This window comes from Podarcis pityusensis (assembly GCF_964106645.2).
Source record: "Podarcis pityusensis genome assembly, chromosome: 8".
In the NCBI taxonomy this organism is placed as follows: Eukaryota; Metazoa; Chordata; class Lepidosauria; order Squamata; family Lacertidae; genus Podarcis; species Podarcis pityusensis.
Genome location: NC_138033.1, coordinates 16658522 through 16681738, shown reverse-complemented (window position 1 = coordinate 16681738; position 23217 = coordinate 16658522). Strand labels below are relative to the sequence as shown.

General features: G+C 44.9%; 1 protein-coding gene across 2 annotated transcripts; it reads left to right on the top strand.

Moving 5' to 3' along the window:
• Positions 1 to 6629: 6629 nt before the first annotated feature.
• On the top strand, positions 6630 to 17308 carry LOC308484481 (uncharacterized protein). Of its 2 annotated transcripts, XM_081019472.1 has the most exons (12): positions 6630 to 6786; positions 8523 to 8579; positions 9395 to 9418; positions 10407 to 10463; positions 11055 to 11078; positions 11749 to 11805; positions 12580 to 12603; positions 13237 to 13293; positions 14489 to 14512; positions 15399 to 15455; positions 16253 to 16279; positions 17157 to 17308. In XM_081019472.1, the coding sequence occupies exons 1-12, from the start codon at positions 6712 to 6714 to the stop codon at positions 17160 to 17162; spliced, it is 489 nt and encodes a 162-aa protein (XP_080875598.1). In that variant the 5' UTR covers positions 6630 to 6711; the 3' UTR covers positions 17163 to 17308. The 2 variants fall into 2 exon arrangements, with proteins under 2 accessions (XP_080875598.1, XP_080875599.1); XM_081019473.1 differs by lacking the exon at positions 12580 to 12603.
• The last annotated feature ends 5909 nt before the right edge of the window (positions 17309 to 23217 follow it).

Below are 23217 nucleotides of genomic sequence, written 5' to 3'. Positions count from 1 at the left end.
TTTAAGACACTAAAACCTGGTGGGCAGGGGCGACTCATCTTGCTTTGCCACCTGAGGTGAAACAGGAAAGTGTCGCCATTGTCAAAGCTTCGCTTATCGGAGTTGTACTACGGCTTCCAGGTTCCAGTGAAAGCTCATGAGATTTCACAGTGCTCTCATGATATCTCACAAGAACCCAGAAGCTGCCACCACCACTTCTCCTTGTTTCCCCAGTGGCAAAGGAAGCATCCATGGTGGCCACTCATTAGATTCTGCTGCCTGAGGCAGCTACCTCTGTCCACCTCATGGATGTGCCAGGCCCTGCTCTATGATCACACTCTATGATTTCTAAAAGCTATGAGATGAAGCCATATTTGTGGCTAGGGACAGGGTGGGATCCTCTTAGTTCCATTTAGTTCTGCATATCATATTTTTTTCCTACTATACCACAATGGACAGAGCCTCTTTTCTACAGACCCTTCCATACAGAAATTTGCCCTTCAGTGCATAACGCTTAGCTTTATAGTGCCTCCATAGTTCTCCACATCTTATTCTGGATCCAAAGTCCTCAGAATCCTCAGCACAGAATGTTATCTTGGGTGGTGTTGGAAGTCCAAACAGACCATATCTCCATGTCCTCTGGAGCCTCCTCCCTTGAAAAATTCTAACTGGGCGGGGGTGCTAAATATCTGGCCAAAAATGAGCCATGCCTAAAATAAGACAATAGGCCACTGCTGCTCCTTATCGATTCTTACGTATCTGCTGGTTATCAGGAGCTTGAAAACAAATTTATATTTTCTCCTGTACACAGAGTTGCCCCACAGAGCACACCATTTTCAGAGCAGCACTGGCTTCAAGTTTGCAAGAAAGTAAGAAGAACGTAGTGGATCAGGCCAATGGCCCATGTAGTCCAGCATCCTGTTCTCACAGTGGCCAACCAGAAGCTAATAATTATTATTATTATTATTATTATTATTATTTATTTATACCCCACCCATCTGGCTGAGTTTCCCCAGCCACTCTGGGCGGCTCCCAATCGAGTGTTAAAAACAATACAGCATTAAATATTAAAAACTTCCCTAAACAGGGCTGCCTTCAGATGTCTTTTAAAGATAGGATAGCTGCTTATTTCCTTGACATCTGAAGGGAGGGTGTTCCACAGGGCGGGCGCCACTACTGAGAAGGCCCTCTGTCTGTTTCGCTGTAACCTCACTTCTTGCAATGAGGGAACTGCCAGAAGGCCCTCGGCACTGGATCTCACTGTCCAGGCTGAACGATGGAGGTGAAGATGCTCCTTCAGGTATACAGGAGAATCTCAGCACAAGAGCCCTCTCCCCCTTCTGCAGTTTCCAGCAACTGGTATTCAGAAACATTACTGCTTTCAACCATGGAGGCAGAGTGCAGACATTGTGGCTAGTAGCAATTGGTAGCCATCTCCTCCAGGAATTTGCCACCCAGATTGGTGGCCTATCACTGCCTCCTGAAGAGGGTGAGTTTTATGGAAGCTGCATGGAGAACTTCTTTGATTTATGTCTCTTGGATCATCCAAGATTTAACTTCATTGGGTATCCATGGGTTCTATCGTTGGGCAAGAGGGTGAAAGGGCCCGTGCCTCAGTGAGGGGCCTGCTGCTGACCATGGGGACCCTGTGGCACTGTTTCTGCCCCTCTGGCTATAGCCATCAGCTTGCTCCTTCCAACCCAGCCAACATTGCTGGCTCCCTACCTGGGGAAGGCTGTTGCTCAGTGGGGCATCTGCTTTGCGTACAGAAGGTCCCCAGTTGAATCCCCAGCCTCTCCAGGTAGGCTTCCTGTCTGATGCCCCGGAGAGTCATTGCCAGCACATATAAACAATACAGATCTGGATGAACCAAGGGTCAGAATCCATACAAGGCAGATTCCTATGTCACAACAGCTCCATTGGCTATCGGTCTATCACTGGGCATCATTCCAAGGGTTGATTATGGTCTATAATGCCCTAGAAGGCTTGGGTTCCAGCTATCTGAAGGACTGCATTTTTCTATATGAGCCTGCTCAGGCTTGGAGATCTTCTAGGGGAGGCCTTTCTCCCTGCTCCACCACCTTCACAGTCACGATTGGTGAGGACACTAGAGAGGACCTTCTTGGAACTCCCTTTCATGGGAGGCTAGGCTGGCCCCTTCTCTGCTTACCTTTCATCAGCAGGCAAAGATATGCAGGGCAGTTCTATCCCAAGGGAACCTACTAAGAAACGCATTGCAGAGGATAAGGCAAAAATGGGTGGATCAGAAACTCATCTTCTGGGACCTCCTGCTGATGAATATTTTCTGCTTTTTAATTTTTTTTTATGGATGGCATCTCCTGCTTCTTCCATGGGTTTTTTTGCTTTGGTCATGTTCCAGAGAGAGAGGGACAAAAGTCACGAGGAACTGGATCAAATCATCTTCCAGCCAGTTGCCATAGAGGAAGCACCCTGATGATCCACAACAACAATATTTGCTAATTGTCTCTCCTGATCACTTGCCATTTCTTTGTTGCTTACAGCTATCCTTCCGAATTCGACGGGATTAGAATCACAATTGCCCAACTGAGCAAATGAGCCTATTCTTAACCACTGGTTTAACTTGGTTCCCTCCAGGGATGTTTGTCTTGAGCTACAATGATTGTATTTTGATGGATTAACCATTTAGCTAAATGAAGTTACGCCTGCGTGGAAGCAGGGACCCATATACCTCCCGGCCTTTGGCATTTCATAGAATTGTTCTTTCAAATTGATTTTTTTTTAGAACCAATAGCTGAAATAACCCATTTTCTTTTCCTGGAAGACAATTACACAACTATGGTTTGATCAGTCACCCTCTTGCTGTCAACAGACCGCTGGATTTCCATTCTGCAGGGCCAACAAAAGACATGTCTCCTGCTTGAGACAATTGTGCCTCCCTCTCTCCCATCCACCCACCCACCATCAGATCAGCTGCTTGCTGCTGACAAACGTGACATGGGTGCTCCATGCCTTGCTCTGAAGAAGGATTCTTTCCTCAAACAAGGCATTGTGAGTGAGGTTGCCCAGAGGGCACCTGCAAGTGTGCTCCTTGAATATTGCTTAAAGCAGGCATCCCCAACCTTTAGCCCTCCAGATCTTTTGGACTACAATTCCCATCATCCCTGACCACAGGTCCTGTTAGCTAGGGATCATGGGAGTTGTAGGCCAAAACATCTGGAGGGCTGCAGATTGGGGATGCCTGGCTTAAAGTAATCCAAAACTATTAAATGAGCAATACTCCCAGCTTAGTATAGGAAGGATTTCAGCCTGACAGTTCAGGGAAGCTAATCAAGCAATGATGGAGACATCTTTCCTTTCCTTTGATGGAGTAGCTTTTGCTCTTCATGCTAGTAACTTAGATAGCAATGCTTCTTTGCAAGGTTGCTCACACTTCCGATTAAAAGGCACAGATTGCCTTCTAGCAGACTGAAGATCTTTGGTTAAAGCTCAGTGTTGCACCAATGGAGTCAGAAGAAATTGAGTTTCCAATGGAGTTCAATTGAGCTTCCTCCCAGGAAACTATGCAAGGGTTTGCAGTTATGCCGATTCTAAACAACTGGGTATTATACCACAAGCTGTGTTTTGTGTGTGCGTGCGCACATTCACACACAATTCTTATATCTCTGTTTGCCTATATATAATGGGTCAATACAAGTACCTGCATTTTGGGGTGTGGTTATATGAGCTGTCAGGATGAGCTTCTAGAATTCAGAATTGCAACATCTCTGGAAAGTTGCAGGTTGCACATCATGCGTGTGGCTGATTGTCGCCAGAATTCAGTCTACAGAAGCATGCCCTATTAACCCATTTTGCTCTATGACATGCTATCTAGGACATACCGGGTGCGTATGAGTGTGTTTCCATTGGCTAGGGCCGTGACACAGATGCAACAGCCTCAGCATCTATTGATTGTCATGCAGCTCTGTTTGCTGTGTGGCTGCCAGTCCGCTGGCGTAACCCAGAACTTTGTCTGGTTAGCGAAGCAAGCCGCTTTGTACGACTCAGGCCCCAGCCTAAGCCACAACCACTCTGATGGCCTAGATGTGGTCTGAGATATAATCGCCAGAGAGATCACTGTCTCAAGCTCTCAAGCTCTATGGAAATATGCAGTATAGGGACAACTAGGGAAGCCAGGTGCAAAGGACAGCAGAACTCCAACGTCCTGTGTTGGTGGGGGGTGGATTTCAACACACATAGCTTCTCACGCAGGTGAAATTAGGGATAGGGGAGAAATTTGATTCAATTTGGATTTAAAGGTGAGTATGAGAACCAAAACACAGCAATCCTTTGAACTGCACACTTCTCCAAATTTTGCAGTGCAGTTCTCCAGCAAAGTGATGTGGACAATAAAAGTGTATATTATGGTAAAGTGTGTGTACAAATGCATATATTGGTTGAGATAACATGCAAAAAATGCAGTATTTTAGGGAAATTGCTTTGCAAAGTTGTGCATAATGGGAGAAATGCTCAGTAAGGGCTTATCCATGCTTCCTCTTTTCCCTCTGCCTTCCCCCAGGGAAAACTGCTCTTTAGTGCTCAGTCGGAGCAAATGGCAATTCAGCTTTTTACCCAGATGGCTGTTTCCTCCAATTTAGAGCTAAGGAGCAGATTTCCCCTGGGAAAGGAGTGGGGCAAGGGGGAGAACTGCTTGGATTTGTGTCTAGAAAGTGTGGATCAAGTGGACAACTTATCAGAACCACGCTTTTTTAGGCACAGGACAAGAGCAAGCCTAAGTTGCTAGTGGGTTCTCATGAGGACTTTTTCAAAAATGAACTTGAATTTAAGATTGGGAAAAGGAGGAACTGCATTGCAGGGAGGTTGGACTAGATTACCCTTGAGGTCCCTTCCAACGCTACATTTCTATGATTCTATGAAACTGACATTGTCAATTTTTTTTTTTGTCCATCCCTGATTTCAGCACAAGGTGCTTCAGTTGCAAGAGGAGAGTGAGCAAGTTCTGTTATGTACAACAGAGCTTCGAGAAAAACACAACTCAAATCACTCCAAAAAGAAGACATTGGAGCACTCCCAATCATTTGCCCATGTGCATGTACAGAAAATAGTCGATCCAGGTGCGAAAGAGAGCATGTGGCAATCTGTGCTGATCATTGCAACGCAGCAGATTTTCATTTGTAATCTTGTGGACTATATTGTTTCAAAAGCCCAACAGAATATCCCATGTTATCAGTGAGTCGTCCCATTCCGCCCCCCCCCCCGCTCAGGCCTCAGTGTTCAAATCAAGCTCCTAGCAGTCAGAGTGGGTCTTGCCCTCAGTGTGCAAACAGGAATCCCATCCACCTTCAGCAAACAAGAATCACAGCCAAATGAACATACAGTGGTACCTCGGGTTACAGACACTTCAGGTTACAGATGCTTCAGGTTACAGACTCTGCTAACCCAGAAATAGTACCTCAGGTTAAGAACTTTGTTTCAGGATGAGAACAGAAATCAGGCGGCGGTGGTGCGGCAGCAGCCACAGGAGGCCCCATTAGCTAAAGTGGTGCTTCAGGTTAAGAACAGTTTCAGGTTAAGAACGGACCTCCGGAACGAATTAAGTACTTAACCTGAGGTACCACTGTACCTTGTTCAACCAGCCACTTGCTTTATATTTGTGCCTTGGTGTGCATCAGAGAGAGCTCAGCCCTGTGGCAAGTGCCTCTAACTAATGGTGGACAATCAGTTTTAGTTTCTATCAGTTCCTCATATTTTCAGTCTTAAGCCCAGTTCTTCGCATGTTTGGGAAATTGACAAATCACCTGTTCTGGCTGGGATTACATCCCCCCTGAAGGAGCAAGTGCAGAGATTGGGGGTACTCCCAGATACATCTTTGTCACTAGAGCGTCCTCTCTGACCTTTTGCCTTTTGCCAGCTTTGTCTGGTTCACCAGCTACAGTCGATCCTGTACAAAGGTAGTCTGACCACTGTAGTCCATGCATTGGTCATCCTGAGGCTTGATTACTGCAGCAGGTTCTTTGTGGGGCTCCCCTTGGACTTGGTTCTGCTGGTGTAGAATGCAGTGGCCAGATTGCTGATGGGGGTATCTGGCTGGGAACACCATTGATAAAAACATCTGCACTGGCTTCCCATCTACTACTGAGCCAGTTTCAAGGTCCTTGCATTAACTTGCAAAGCCCTGAACAGCTTAGGTCCAGGGTACCTCAGGGATCACCTTAACCCTTACATCCCAGCTCCATCACTGAGACCATCTGCAGGAGGGTCGTTCATCATTCCCAGACTTGGTGAAGCTCGTTTGACAGAAACGGGAAACTGAGTCATTGGCCCCTATTGCGGAACATTCTGAATATTCAGCAGGTGCCTTCCGTTTCAACCTTTAAATGCCTGTTTTCTATTCCATCATGTTTATGCAGGCGGTTAATAATTCCTCTTTCCATAACAGTTTGTGGATTTCTCATGTTAACATTTTGTTTGCTTTTTCTTGTGTGGATTTATGTATAACTGTCATAAATGGCTCAGATTTTTTATTTTTAAAAAAGCTAACCAGTGTAAATATTTTATTCTAAATGAATAAAATAAATATTGCTGAGCCCGAGGTTCCCCACCCTTGGGAGAGGGAGCTGCAGGCATGAGTCACTGGGCTTGGCCCACAAGTGTGGCACTGCCTATGATAGGGCCCAGCATAAATAGAGCCCCACAATACACCATTATTCCCAAGCCCAGCTGAGAGGGAGAACAAAGCACGAGAAACCCAAAATGAAGTTCCAGGTCGCAGCTGCTTTCCTTGGCCTCTGCCTGCTGTCTCTGCGCAGCACCCAGGCTGCACCTGCGGTAAGAATGAACAAGGCAAAATCCTGAGAGCCCAGGGTGCCCAGGGAGGGGGGGGGGTCAGTGTGTATGCATAGATTGCTCAAACTTCCTGATGAATCTGTAGAAATCAGGGCTGTGTTTCACAGTGTTGGCATTTGCTAATGTTGTGCTTTGGGGCACAGGAGCCAATAAAAAATATCGGGCAACTCTAAAATGCAGTTACTGAAGTAGTACATTCCACGAATGACCATCCCAATTTGCTATTTCTGTACTTGTGAATTCACTCTTCTTCTTCCAAGGGTTACAGTGCAATGCTCTACCTAATCTTCATATTTATCATATTCTAAAAAGAAGAACCTGAAACTCTTCTACATAGCCCTGGAAGCACAAAGTTAAGTGCTGGCTGCTCCTGGGCTCTCCACTGTGATGGAGTTTTGTGTGCCCCCCCCGACCCCTCTCAAAATTTGTCTTGTAGGTTTCCTCCTCGAGATACTGTGAGGTGTTTATGGCCTCCTAAGACACACAACCCCTTCATGGATCACTGCCTTGTCATGGTGAAGGGGCCTGAATAACTCAGAGAAGCTATGAGCTATGCCGTGCAGGGCCACCCAAGACGGACAGGTCATAGCCGAGAGTTTAGACTAAATGTGATCCATCTGGAGAAGGAACTGGCAATCTACTCCAGTATTTTGCCAAGAAAACTCCATAGACATAAAAAAGGAGAAGCTCTGAGAAGAAAACGAGAGTTTCCAAGGCATGCTCTGATTCATGGGGTCACGGAGAGTCGAACACGACTAAGACGATGAAACAACAACAAAGACTTACAAACCTCATTTCCCACTTAAAGATAAATCAATAGATCACAATGCATTTTTCTGAAAGCACTTCTAAGATTTTTCATTTCCTCACTGCATTTGGAATGCCTTTTTGCAGAGTTCACCCAAATGTCATTTTTTTGAGTGGCACACACCATTCTCCCCCTGCTTCCATTGGCTAGCAATGCTGCCTGGTCAGGGATACTTTGGAAGATGCAAAGGCAGCTGCTGTTAGCGGCACATAAGGAAGGAAGGAAGGAAGGAAGGAAGGAAGGAAGGAAGGAAGGAAGGAAGGAGGAAGAGACATTTTGTTATTGGCACTGCTGCCTCACTTTTGAGAAACTGGTGGAGAATTTTCCCTTTCTTGGAAGAAATTTAATGAAACAGTCCCCAAGAGGGCAAAGCACTTCAATAGGTCACTTCTGCAGCATCTCACCCCATGTATGAAAGGAGGCAGGGATGAGGTTGCTGGCCAGCATATTACAACTGGAGGTCATGATACTATTTATCTTCCTCTTGAGCAAGTGGCCATGAATTGGCTTGTTCTTAATGTGTCTAGTTTGCTCCTTTGCTTTGCTGAGGCCTCACATCCCTTATGGAGTGCAAATTTGGCATCTGGAGCTTTCCTTGACTTAGAGTAAAAATCACCAGAGCAAACTTTACTTGTTGAAATTCCGCATGCCTGGCAGACCACTAACTGCAAAGGGTATGGGATCTCCACCAGGATCACCGTAGCCTTCTGTGAGCCCTCACTTCTTCTCTGTTTCCCTTGCTTGGTGTTTGCTTCCCCTGCACCCCTACAACCACAAACACTTCTCTGCCTTTAGGTCCACGTGCAAATCTTGCCCAAACTTTCATCCAAGACCCCAGTGCAGCCAATGCTGCTTTAGGGAGATGCTACAATCCTCCACCTAACAGAATGCTCATTCTGTTCCCTTACAGAATGGAGGCAGCTTTGATGGCAACAATGTAGGATCTGACAGCTTCAACAACAATGGAGTAAGTACCCCAGAACTCCTCTGTGTTTATCAGTATTCCCCTTTCCACTATATGTATAAAAATATTTTAAAGAAATGCTAGCAAACATTTCCACTGAAATGTTTCCTTTTGTTAGGTACCCTGCAAATTGCTATATATACCATATATATATATATATATATATATATAATAAAAAATAAAGGATGCATTTGCTTAATATAAGGTTGCATTTCCACTCAAGCTTAGATCTACCATTCATACTAGTCCTTCCATTGTGCTCTAGCATGTTGTTCCAACTCAGGGAGGGACTTCAGCTCACTGCTTGGTGCTTTGCATGCAGAAGGTCCCAAAGTCAATCCCTGGCATCTCCAGGTAGAACTTGGAAGCTCTCCAGCCTCAAGCCCTTGAGAGGTGCAACCAGTCAGTGCACAAAATGCGCTGCGTGGGTGGATGATCGGGAAGGATGTGTGCATGTCAAGAAATTAAGCTCGTGTAGCAAAGTAAAAAAAAAAAAAACTCCACATATTTATTTCTATGCTCACTTTTGTCTCTGGCCCCGCCCACCACTTGCACTTGGCCCCTGGAAGGTTGCCCAGAATGGAATGTGGCCCTCAAGGTAAAAGTGTATTCCAGCCCCAGTGAAGACAGTATTGAGCTAGATAGAGCAATGTTGGGACTCAGTGTAAGACAGCTGTCTATCTATGTAGAATGGATAGATCAGATAGCAGTTTTGATGTCTGAGAGACGGAACTTGTAATCTGGTGAAATGTGCACTCTCCCAATTATAAATCTGGTGGATGTTCTTAATTTCTGGTTTTTCTTTTTCTATGTTTCAGAACGATTATGAGGGATTAGGAGGAGTAAGTATCAGCAAGGGTATATACATGATCCATCTCATGTAGCATTTTCCTAAAACAAAGCTGGAGAACCGGTGGGGCTCCAGGTATTGTTGGACTACAATTCCCATCAGCCTTGACCACTGGCTATGCTGAGCTAGGGCTGGTGGGAGTTGGGGTCTACCAGCCTATGCCCCCATCCTGCACTCAAATGTTATCAGCAGCACCTGCTCATTGAATTCTAAAAAAATATTCAAAACCCCAATGACAGTTCAAGTAGCAACTGAACAGAGAAATGTTGGCTGTTCCTTTGGATTACTCAAGCCCTCTAGAAATCAAAAATACATCAAAATTTGGGCAACGGTTGGCAAGTACCCACTGCGCTGGGTTGGGATTCATATGGAGAGTTGAGGTGAATGTAGGGATAGGAGAGAAATATTATTCCATTCTCATTTAAAGGTAAACCTACCTAATCCATACTTTCCTAAACACTATGTAGTCCAAAACACAGCCATCCTTCAAAATTCTTCAAATTTTCTTTCTTTCATTTCTCCAAAATTTGCAGTGCAAAAAACCACATGCCAATGTCAGCTGTGCATATACATGCATATTTTAGTTAAAGTAGCATATGCAAATCATTCTGCTACAGAACATTCCCCCCCCCCCAAAAAAAAATCTGTAAGGCAAAACTGTGTGCAATGATTCAGAGAAAAAAACACCAAAACGCCGATTGATTCTCATGAGAGCTGCTGTTGGCTTTTAAAATGCAGATTAATCTGGAAGAATGGGGAACTGAATTTAAGAAAGCAAGAGAAACCAAACTTGACAGAGGTTGGCTTTAAAGGGGGATTAAACAAATTGATGGAGGAAAAGACTATCTGGAGCTAATAGCCATGAAAGGGTTACTCTTGCTGCCCAGACTTCCATCCCAGACCCGGATCCAGTCATTGCTGTTTTAGGAAAGGGCTTCTCTTTCCAGCCCTCCACCTAACAGGATGCTCTCTTCTTGCAGAATGCACACAGTTTTGATGGCAACAACGCAGGATCTGGCAGCTTCAACAACAATGGAGTAAGTCATAGAATTCCTATGTGTTTTCTGCTGATCCGTATTTCCTCAGCCAAATAATGGTCTTTAAAAAAAAATAAGGTAGCAAACATCGCCACTGATTGTGCTTCCTTTGGTAACTTGCAGATGACTTTTTTTTAAAGATGTATTGGCTTAATAAAAAGATGCATTTCCACCCAAGCTTAGATCTCCATTCATGCTACTCCTTTGTAGCATGTTGGCCCAACTCAGGGAGGGACCATGGCTTAATGTTTAGTGCATCCACTTTGCGTGCAGAAGATCCCAGGGACAATCATTCAGATATTCAGGGAGGGCTTGGAATGTGCTCTGTATGAAACCTTGGAGAGCCACAACCAATTAGGGCCCAATATACACTTCCTGGATGGAAGATAAAGGGCTGGTGAATGTGACTAGATTAACACAATAATAAAGTAAAATGCACATTTATTGCTCTGCCCACTTTTGTTTCTGGCTGTGTCCACCACTGGCTTTTGTCCCCTGGAAAGTTGCCCTGAAAGGAATGTAACCTGTTGTAAATAGGGTATCTGGGGATGCTCTTAATTTATTAATTTTCTCCCCTGTTTTCTGTTGCAGAACGAGTTTTGGGTGTATGGAGGAGTAAGTATCAGCAAGCATATGCATGATCCATCTAGCCTTGCCCTAAAACAGAGATGGAAAACCTGTGGGCATCCAGATATCATTGGACGGCAGCTCCCGTCATTCTGGACCCAGGGATCATGGGAGCTGGAGTCCTTAAGCATCTGGAAGGCCACAGGTTGCCCACCCCTAAGTTAAAGCAACCCTAATCCTACAGATCAGCTGGTGGTTAGAACACGAAAAGACCCTGTATTGACTCAAAAGTGTTCAGCGCTGGGTGCACCCAAAGTGATTGAAACTGAAGCCAAAGAAGATATTTGCTTAAGTTAGCATTGCTGTTCAGTGGCTACTACGCATTCCACTTGTTAGGTGGGTGTGGACTCTGATGAGAAACAGTTTAACAGAACATAGATAGAAAACCTGAGGTTTTCAGGTATCCATGGGTCCTTGCTCTCAGCTTCTTATCTGCTTCCCTTGCTAACTGCTTGACACACACACACACACACAGAGAGAGAGAGAGAGAGAGAGAGAGAGAGAGAGAGAGAAGATGGGGGACTTTTCTACCTTTGGGTCCACATCCAAATCCTGTCCAGAGTTCCATCCCCAATCTGATCCAGTTATTGCTGTTTTAAGAAGGGGCTCCTCTTTCCAGTCCTCCACCTAACATTATGCTCATTTTGTTCTCTTGCAGAATGGAGGCAGCTTTGATGGCAACAACGCAGGATCTGGCAGCTTCAACAACAACGGAGTAAGTCCCCTCTGTCTTTTGTGATGATCCATATTCCCCTTTCCTCAAACAATGGTCTCTTTTTAAACAATGGTAGCAAACATTCCCACTGATTATGCTTCCTTTTCTTTGGTACCCTATTATTTTTTTAAAAATAAAAGGATACATTGGTTTAATAAAAGGATGCATTTCCACCCAAGCTTAGATCTCCATTCATACCAGTCCTTCTACAGTGTTGCCCCAACTCAAGGAGGGACCATGGATTTATGGTTAGTGCATCTGCCTTGCATGCAGAAGGTGCCAGGACAATTGCTGGCATCTCCAGGGAGGCCTTGAAATGTGCCCTGTATGAAACCTTGGAGAACCACAACCAATTAGGGCACAATATGCACTGCTTGGAGGATGGATATACAAGGTTGTATGAATATGAATAAAATATATTATAGTAATAAGGTAAAATGCACAGTCATTGCTCTGTCCACCTTTGTTCCTGGCTGTGTCCACCACTGGCTTTTGTTACCTGGAAGGTTGCCCAGAAAGGAATGTAGCTGTTGGTTTGAAGAAGGTTCCCTGCCCTGTTCCAGACAATATGGAGCTGGATGCACTAATCTGACTTGACACAGGACAGGGCTGCTTCCATAGAACCATAGAAGTAAAATGGGTAGATTGCATAATAGCATTGCAGTAAGAGAGCTATAACTTTTAGTCCAGTGAAATGTCTTCTCTGCTTGTTATAAATTAGGTATCTGGGGATGCTCTTAATTTATGACTTTTCTCCCCTGTTTTCTGTTGCAGAACCAGTATGGGGGGAATGGAGGAGTAAGTATCAGCAAGCATGTGCATGATCCATCTAGCCTAGCATTGCCCTAAAACCAAGATAGGAAACCTGTGGGCATCCAGATTTCATTGGACAGCGGCACCCATCATTCCGGACCCAGGGATCATGGGAGCTGGAGTCCTTCAGCATCTGGAAGGCCACAGGTTCCCCACCCCTAAGTTAAAGCAACCCTAATCCTATAGATCAGCTGGTGGTTAGAACATGAAAAGACCCTGTATTGATTCAATAGTGTCAGTGCTGGGTGCACCCAAAGTGATTGAAACTGAAGCCAAAGAAGATATTTGCTTAAGTTAGCATTGCTGTTCAGTGGCTACTACCCATTCCACTTGTTAGGTGGGTGTGGATTCTGATGAGAAACAATTTCAGAGAATGTAGATGCCCTCAGCCTCTTCACACACACACATACATACACACACACACATACAGAGAGAGAGAGAGAGAGAGAGAGAGAGAGAGAGAGAGAAGGTGGGTGGGGAGCTTTTCTACCTTTGGGTTCACATCCAAATCCTTCCAAGAGCTCTATCCCTGACTCTGATCCAGTTAATGCTGTTTTAAGAAGGGGCTCCTCTTTCCAGTCCTCCACCTAACATTATGCTCATTCTGTTCCCTTGCAGAATGCAGGCAGCTTTGATGGCAACAGCGTAGGATCTGACAGCTTCAACAACAATGGAGTAAGTCCCCTAGAATTCCTCTGTGATGATCCATATTCCCCTTTCCTCAAATATTGGCCTCTTTTTTAGAAATGGCAGCAAACATTCTCACTAATTATGCTTCATTCTCTTTGGTAACATGAAGATTATTTTTTAAAAAATTCATTGATTAAAAATAAAAAATGCATTGGCTTAATAAAAGGATGCGTTTCTACCCAAGCTTAGATCTCCATTAATGCTAGTCCTTCTACAGTGTTGCAGCACATTGTCCCAACTCAGGGAGGGACCATGGCTTTATGCTTAGTGCATCTGCCTTGCATGCAGCAAGTGCCAGGGACAATTGCTGGCATCTCCAGGAAGAGCTTGGAATATGCTGTTTATGCTTCTGCTGCTTGGAGAACCACATCCAATTAGGGCACAGCATCCATTGTCTGGGTGGTAGGTAGAGGAGATTGTGTGAATATGAAGAAACTACTTTGCAGTAGTAAGGTAGATTTCACACTTATCGCTCTGCCCACTTTGTCTCCTGGAAGGTTGCCCAGAAAGGAATGTGTCTCCTCAGTTGAAAAAGGTACCCTGCCCAGTGTAGACAATATTGAGCTAGGGACCAAAGGACTGAGCTGATACAATAATAATAATTTATTAGATTTGTATAACATCCTTCATACGGAGATGATAGGATGATTCACAAGATAAAAATACAAAAAAATACAAAATGGAAACACAAGATGCATTTTAAAGCAAAATTAGAGATGGAATCTCTATAGACTACAGCAACTCCTCCTCCCCGACCCTCCAGTCTGCCCTGATGCTGCGCCAAGTACCTAGGTGGGCACAGCTGGGTGAGACCAACTCCGTCTATTTACCCACCCACGTCTCAGTGATGCAGACCAGGTCTTCTTCATCTACAATCAGATTGTGGAGGAGGGAGGTCTGATTCAAAGCTGATCTGTCATTCAACAGCATCAGCCACAGACCCTAGATAATAGGACAACCACAGTTCTCCAGGCTGGAGGAAGGGCTGCCAGATAGCACCGTCACTAACTGCCTGTTCTGTTTGCCTGGCAGCTTCCTGTGTATAATGGATAGATCATATCATAGATTCTCAGTGATAGAGCTATTGCTTTTAATCTAGTGGAATATGTACCCTGCTAATTATAGATTGGGTATCTGAGGGGTGTTCTCAATTTCTGCTTTTTTCTGTTTTCTGTTGCAGAACCAGTTTTGGGCATATGGAGGAGTAAGTATCAGCAAGGGTATACATGATCCGTCTAGTCTAGCATTGCTCTAAAACAGAGATGGAGAACCAGTGGGCATCCCGATAATTGTTGGACAGTAACTCCCCTCATTCCTGATCACTGACTGTGATGACCCAGGGATGTTGGGAGGTGGAGTCACCCAGGATCTGAAGAGTCACAGGTTCCCCAACCCTGGGTTAAAGCAACCCTAAACTTATAGAAGATTTTTTTTTTTTTTGAGGGGGGACTGTATAGCATGTCAATAGTGTGAAGTACTGGGTACACCCAAATTAATTGAAACTGAATCAAAAGAAGATGTTTACTTAAATTAGCATTGATGGCTGGGGACTGCTACTTCCTCCACTTGTCTGGTGGGGCATGTACTCTGGAGAGAAAGATTTTAGCAAAGAGGAATGCAGATGCAAAACTTGAGCTGTGCATCTGTCTAGGAAGCTACAAGAATGTGCCTTTTTGCCTCTGAAGGAACTCCCCCTGCTTTAAACACTGCCCTGGCACTCTCTCCCCTTTTTGGCCTGTGTTCATTCTTGCAGGCAGGTTCCAGGTTGAGGTGTCCCTGGCAAGGTGGCCTCCTCCTACAGTGGAGGACACCCTGGCTGCCCTTTTCAAATTCCTCGCACCGTGCTCCAAAGCAAAGCTATGCCAGCACTTTGCAGCAAATTGAAACAGTGGGCAGTTCCCAGTCACAGCCATCCACTGTGGGGAGCCTGGCTCCAATATTGGTGACAGGTACAGGCACCTCCTGCACCTCCTTGCTGAACTTGTATAATTCTAGGTATTACCAATTATAATGCTCTCTCAAAGGAAACTGACCCCGTAAAGCTCCCTGCCATGAGATCACTAATATATCCCCTTGCATTCTGTTTATAGAACAGTGGAAGTTTTGATAACAACAATGCTGGTGACAACAGCTTCAACAACAATGGAGTAAGTCTAGTTACATGAATCCATGCACCCATGGATTCTCTCTCTTCCAGAATTATTCTGCCACACATGAATTAAGGTTTCTATAACAATTCAAAACATAACACTCCCTTGTGGAGCCTGGCAGCGCTCTTCTTTTGATATTCCCTTTCAAATGCTCTCAGTTACATCAGATCACTATCTGTTCAAATGTCAAGCCTGTTTGTTCTTTTACAAAAAGAAGCAGCAGCAATTTTGACAGGCAGTCCCAAGAGTCCCACAGCCCAGCCATGTAGCATAACCACCAAAGCAAGATCTCATGTATCACATGGGTGCCTATCTTTTTACCCTGAGTACTTTCTAAGTATTACCTTTCTACCCAAGCATTTCCCAAGTACTCCATTTCTACTCTTTGTACTTTATTCTCCATGCTGGGCATAAAGGGTAACACTTAATGGCGTCTCTTTATGCCATATTCCAAAAAATCTTGCGAGTGAGAGGAACTAGATCAGAGGTGAGGAACCTGTGGCCCTCTAGGTATTGTTAAAATCCAACCCCCATCAGGCCCAGCCAGCATGGCCAGTATCCAGGGAAGATGAGATTTGCAGTCCACCAACATCTGGAGGACCAGAGGTTTCTCCTCCCAGGTCTAGATCTTTTTTTATGGATGGTATCTGGAAAAGAACCCTCAAAGTGATTCCCCCCCTTGCCTAACTGCAAATGCATACCTGAACATGCCTCCTAAGAGTCTGCAACTACATATTGAAAAACCACAAATTTGGATTAGTAGCTGAATGATCTGTCAATGTTTTGCCTTGCAGAATAATAATGATGACCCCATTGTTTGGGTGAGTATTAGTAATGCTGAATCTCTCCATTAGGAATAGGGTTTTATGGCATGACTGTGTCATTTTGTTGCCACAGTATTACTGGAAGCATACAGGGTTGCCTTTGCATAAACAGGAGAAATGGATGCATCATGCCACCCAAGCAGAGTGTTATGTATTATAAGAATGTAAGAGTTGTCTTGGTGAAATAGGTCGAGAAATAGGCTAGGTCCATCTAGCCTAGCATTTTGTTTCCAGTGGTGACTGGGGAGTTAACAGTGAAATAGGGATGTAAGGGATGCTTGTCAAGCCAAGCTCCCATCTAGTCTGGCATTTTCAGCCTAATAAGGGAACAAAAAGAGGATGCTGACTTATACCAAGTCAGATACATTGGCCCACCTACCTCCTACATTGACTGGCAGTGGCTGTCTGGGGTTTCAGAAAAGGAGGTTTTTCCCAGTCATATATGGAGATGCAAGGGTTTGAACATGAGATCTTCATGCAAAGCCGATGGCCTACTAAGCAATGGCTGTTCCTTGGAAAGCTTATTGTGGGGGAAATTGGAGGAAAGGCAGCCACATATCTAAGTCTGTCTAAGCACTTTGAGCCCACCTTGAGAGTGGGGTAAGAGTCTAGTAGCTAGCTAGAAAGACACATACCTTCTCCAAATATTCAGGAAAATGTATGAGCTACAGATTAGTACCCTGATTTCATAATATGGTGGTTTTACTGAAAGAAACACCTTTTTGTACCGGTGACAGACATCTGTCATATGCTGTAGCGCCCAGTGGAATGTGAGATGAGGAGATTTAGAGATAAAGACATATTGGGGAGAGCTGCCCTATGGGTCTCTCTTGGCATTTGAATTCTAATGGGTGTTCCTTTTCTTCTTTTGCAGTATTAGACACCCAGGAAACCACTGCAACACAGTGCCTTCTGCCCCTTTTGTTTCGTAAATGATTCTCTCTTGTGGGATCTTTCCTTGCTGCTGAACAACCGAAACCTTTTATTGCAAATAAAGAACCTTGGCGTCACTTGTTGATCAATAAATTTGTTTGAGTGTCCAGTTATTCTATAGCAACAAACCCAATGCGTTGCATGAAGACAACCTTCCTGGATTAATCCAAAAGTATATCTCAGGGTGAATTGGAGTCAGGTGAATTGGAGTGGCCAAGTTATTTTGGCCCTTGAGACAGAAAATACTGCAATCCAGGCAGTTGGATTAGGATTTCATGAAAGGGCAGCAAATTGTTAACTGCTTCATTTAACACTAATATATTCCATTAATACTCCCATGGAGAGCTAACAATTTGCTGCCCTTTCATGAAATCTACATCCAACTGCCTGAGGTGGTGACCTCACTCCGCCTAATGCTAAGGTCAGCCTTGCATGCCTCTCTGTGAGTGAAAAATATATTTCTGACATTCTCCTTCTATGTAAATATAACTGAATGACTGGAGGAGGAGATGAATGTGGCAACAACTCTGGCCCTAACCTTTCCCCGTTTTCCTTATGCACCTTCCCAGTTAATCAGACAATAATACATCTTTATCAATGTCCAAACAAATCCAGCCTCACAGGTGAATTTGCTGACACCCTCCCCCAAGCTTTTTTTCACCTCTGCCTTCCACAGACCTTAATCTCCACATCAAGTTCCTCACAAATACTCAGTTTGGTCTTACGCAAACCAGCTTTCCACCTACCTTCAGCAAATAAGAGAGACTTGAACAAATAAGGAAATCTGAGAGGTGGAGTGGTTTGAAAGTCGCATTAAGGTGGCAACCCTAACCCCATTTACTGGGGTGTAAGGCCCATTGAATTCAGTGGGACTTCTGAATAAGGATGGGAGAGAAATTTGATTCATTTTGTATTTAACTTTGCACTTTATGAAACAATAACCAAACAGAAATGTCCCCCTCCTTTGAAATTTTCACTTTCCTGAATTTTGTACTGCGGTTCTCCAGCCATATAGTTAAAGGATCCCTGGGTGGTTAAGTCCAGTCAAAGGTGAGTATGGGGTTGCAGCGCTCATCTCGCTTCAGACAAAGGGAGCTGGCATTTGTCCATAGGCAACTTTCCAGGTCATGTGGCAGCGTGACTAAACCGCTTCTGGCGCAATGGAACACTGTGTTGTGTGCCACAGTGTACTGAAATGCTATTTACCTTCCTGTTGGTACCTATTTATCTACTTGCGCTGGTATACTTTGGAACTGCTAGGTTGGCAGAAGCTGGGAAAGAGCAATGGAGCTCACCCCGTTGCGCAGATTCGAACCGCTGACCTTCCAATCAGCAAGCTCAGTGGTTTAGACCACAGCACCACCCACATCTCCTTTCCAGCCATATAATGCATGCTCAAATGCAAATAAAAGTGTGCATACAAATGTATACATCTGTGGAAGGCAATGTACAAAAATGCATTATATTAGGGGCCTGCTTGTGCGTAGACACAGTGAGGCTTGCAGCCTGAAACCAGGGAAATGTGGATTCATGGACTTGCTCAGTACAAACAGTGTCAGGAGCTGGCATCATCAGGCACCAGACAAGGTCCATGCCCCTGAACAGGGTTGACTATTGGAGCCTCCTGGAACTCCCATTTGCCTGGAATGTCTTCCCTGGGAAGTTGTGTGGATTGGGCACAGAGAGGGAGGGCGATTGAATGGCCCACTCAGAAGATGGCACTCCAAGCATCTTGGAGCCATCATTACCATTCACCCATGAAGCTGACTAGATGAGTAGGCCATTCTCTCTCTCTCTCTCTCTCTCTCTCTCTCTCTCTCTCTCTCTCTCTCTTTCCCACCATCAGCCCATCTCTTAGGATGGTTGTGAGGGAAAAAGAGGCCAGAACCCTGTACACTGCCTTGAGCTGAGAGAGAACTTGAGAGAAATTGCTAATCAGGATAGGCAGGTGATTGAGCTCAATTGACTAAATCTCTGACTGTGCTGTTCTAAGGGTTGCTGGCCTCACTGTAATGTATCATCTCATCTCTGGGGGGAGGCAGGATGGTTGTTTCATGGTTCTTTAAGGATTTGTAACCTGTAATAGCAATACAAATATTACTTTAAAAAGGGGGGGGGGGGAGTACCTCTGACTCGTCAAGGTTGTTCAGTCCAAATTCTGCCCAGTTGTTCACCCCAGATCCCAGCAGATCCCAGTGATACAGACTAGGAACCAGAGAGTTTGGTCGCTTTATCCAGCCATCCACCTGACAAGACGCTCTTCCTGCTCTTCCTGACTGAACATGGATCAGTACTCGTGTGCTTCTCAGCATTGCATTATAGAATTTTAGCAGTGCTGAATGTATCTCTTTGAAGAGCACCATTATCCTCATCCATGTAGCACTGATTGCAGCTCAAAGTTATGGGGAAGCATTTTCATGCCCTCTAGTGCTTAGAACCTGAACAGCTCTGATAGCTCAATTGTTGTTGTTGTTTTTAATATATATATATTTATTGATTTTCCAATATAGTTCCAATAACAGCCTTATTATAACAATAAAAATTTTATCCAATTAATACAATTATTAATGCCAATTATTCAATGTCAAATTGTACAACTTGCCATATTTTTCTGTGTATAGCACGCCCCCATGTATAAGACAACCCCTATTTTGGGGGACTCAAACTTACAAAAATGGGGGGAGATTGCCCTGAGTTGTTGGGCTTTTTTTGTGGAGGATTGCCCCCAGAGTTTTTGAGCTTTTTCTGGGGGGTGGGGGTGGACCAGAGTTGTGGAGCTTTTTTTAGGGGGGATATTGCCAATAATTGCTCACCCATTTCACCTGCGCTGCCGTGCCCACCGCCTATCAGCTTTTCCCTTATGCCCACCCTATTGCTGCAGGAACACCAAATAGACACCGGCCCTTGTCACAGCCACCTATAACACCACCGACAATCTCCGGCTAGCAGAACCAACCAATCCCATATCACCAATATGCACTGACCATGTATAAGATGCCCCCCCTTTTTTCACGTAATTTTTGTGGGGGGAAACCTCTTCTAATACACGGAAAACTACAGTACTTAAACTGCCCCCCCCCCGCATGCTAGAGTTGATGAGTTCATTCTTCTACATTCCAATAAGATATAATAATCCCTTATATAACACCTACAATCTTGTGATTTCAATTCATGTTGGTCTAATAGGTAATTTCAAGTGAGGAACTTTAGCTGTAATCCTTATTCTTTCCTGTGTGTGGCAATTTTCCCCATGATGTTTTCCCATCCATATATGGTGTTGCATCCTTTATTCCTGCAGCTGTTGATGGTTCCTGTCATGTTTCGGGAGAAGCAGTTATCCCAGAGTTTCCAAAGGTCACTGCATCGCTTCATCCCATGATTCAGCTTCCAGTAAACAAGCCATCTCCGCCATTTTTCCCAGCCTAGGAAGAACAGTCTGAATCCAGACTGCAGATTGTTAATCCAAAATTTTCTATTCTCACAGCTGGTAGACTCCTTTCTGCCTTGATGCTGATTCATGGCCATTTATCTTTATCTCAAACACATTCCTTTGTGGATAATAGAGGTTAGGGAGGATTTTGCTCTATATTTTCAAAGCATACATTTATTCCCCCCTCCCCTCTCAGTTCCTCTCTCACACACAAACAGTTCCAATTTTGTTAAATTCCATATTATATTACAATTTCTTCCATCCTCACTTGTGCAGATATTTTGAAATAAAACTTGCATTCGGGGGGGGGGGGAGTTGCTATATCATAAATGCAGAGAAAAACCTTAAGTAAGCAAACTGTGGGCTCCCCTCCCCCCATAATCTTTTCGACCGAATGAAATCTGCTCTCAATCCAAACCTTTCACATTCTTGTAGCTGGGTTGTTTTCCCAGTTTCTTATCTCATTGTCTCTGGCACGGGTCTTTAGTTTACTCCAATTAAAATCCAATTAACAGGATAACCTGTGCTTCCAGGAATGGGATTGGGGTGGGAGTGGGGGTCGCAACCACCAGAGTGTTGTGTGCACCCAGTGCCTTTGCCTGCCCTTGCATTCCATGGGGAAGCGAGTGCCAGACCACCGGGCAAACTGCAGATCAGAGCTTGGTTCTTCTTCCAACCAAAGAGGAATGCAGATAATGAAATTCCCCCATCATTATCTCTGTCTGTCTCTCTCCCATGGTGTTGGGAGAGGTGTCTACCCCCTAGTGCACAGGAAACAGGAAGCCCTCTGATAGCTCAGTTCTGTGGCGAATACTGTGTGCTTTCACCCAGTGAAATCAATTAGGTTTCCACTCTGCCTGAATCTGCATAGGACAGATCAGGATGCTGGGTGTAACATTTTGACTTAGGCACTGCAGCTTTCATATTCAAAGGTCCCTGTTTGGGTCCCTTGCGGGATTATTCACCTGAATGCTTGCCTACTCCTCTTTAACAAATCAACACATATTTCAAAAAGGCCTGTAGTCTGTCAGTTTACCAGACGCTCTGTAAACAATATTTCCCTTCCCATTCAAAGAGGTGGGGAGCCGCAGAGCTTTGGTGGCAACTCAGTTAGTGACAACAGCTTCAACAATATAAGTACTGGAGATCTAGATCCATTTAATAGAATTGTCAAGTTGGAAGGTATCCTGAGGATCATTTAGTCCAACCCCCTGCAGTGCAGGAATATGCAGGCTTCACATTCAGGGATCGAACCTGCAACCTTGATGTTATCAGCACCATCCTCTAACCAACTGAGCTATCAAAGGGCTCTCTTCTACCGTTGTTCCCCCAGCACTAGTTATTTGGAGATATAGTATCACTGAACATGGAGGTTCTATTAGGTTGTTACATAGGACAGGACCTTGATTCTGAATGGGTAAGTGCAGTTCCAGCACCTGCGAATGGGCTTCACAGATCTAGCAAGAGGCAGAATTCCAGTGAAGGAGGTGCTGCTGCTGTTGAGCCTTTTCTCCTTACTGGTGCTTCACCAGAACCTCAGTCCTAGATCGCAGGAAGGAATAATAGGAAGTGCCTCAGAGACAGCTATCTCTGCCCCACTGAGGGCCTCATCACACTTTAGGAAGTGGAGAGGCACAGTTCTGTTGTTGCAGGAAGCACTCAAACAAAGCCTGATGAGAAGACTCATGTCTTCTCCAAATACTCCAGGAAACACAGTGAGGAAGGAAGTGACCAAGAGGACACAGGGGCACCACCACCACGATGCTTTTCAACATCTTTATGCACACCCTCGCCCAGCTTGTCCGGAGTTTTGGGTTGGGCTGCCATCAGTATGCTGATGACACCCAACTCTATCTGTTGATGGATGGCCATCCTGACTCGGCCCCAGACACACTGATCAGATGTTTGGAAGCTGTGGCGGGATGGTTACATGGGAGCTGGTTGAAGTTAAATCCTTCGAAGACAGAGGTCCTTTGGCTGGGTTGGGACGATATGGGATATGGGATTGGGGGGGCAACTCCCATCTCTTGCGCAATTAGTGCCATCACCGTCCGTTAAGAGTTTGGGTGTAATCTTCGACACCTCCCTTTCGATGGAGGTGCAGATTGCAGCTATAACAAAGGCGGCATTTTTTTATCTCCGCCAAGCTAAGCAGTTGGCTCCTTAGCTCTCTCGCCCTGACCTAGCCACTGTGATCCACGCGACGGTCACCTCCAGACTAGATTATTGTAACTCGCTCTACGTGGGGCTGCCCTTGAGACTGACCCAGAAACTCCAATGGGTGCAGAATGCCTTGGCGAGACTCCTTACTTGGCGAGACTCTCCTCGCTGTGAGATCACATTCACCCGGTGCTATACCAGCTGCACTGGCTCCCGGTGGAGTACAGGGTCAGGTTTAAGGTGCTGGTTTTAACCTTTAAAGCCCTATACGGCCTAGGACCCTCGTAACTACGGGACTGCCTCTCCTGGTATGTCCCACAGAGGAATTTACGGTCTTCAAATAAAAACATCTTGAAGGTCACAGGCCACAGAGAGGTTAGGCTGGCCTCAACTAGAGCCAGGACTTTTTTGG

Bases quoted from the DNA above. Each gene is read 5' to 3' on its own strand.
- LOC308484481 (XM_081019472.1), top strand. From the start codon at position 6,712: ATGAAGTTCCAGGTCGCAGCTGCTTTCCTTGGCCTCTGCCTGCTGTCT. The intron at 11,806-12,579 runs GTAAGTCCCCTC...TTTCTGTTGCAG, and splicing joins GCAGCTTCAACAACAACGGA to AACCAGTATGGGGGGAATGG. The intron at 15,456-16,252 runs GTAAGTCTAGTT...TTTGCCTTGCAG, and splicing joins ACAGCTTCAACAACAATGGA to AATAATAATGATGACCCCAT.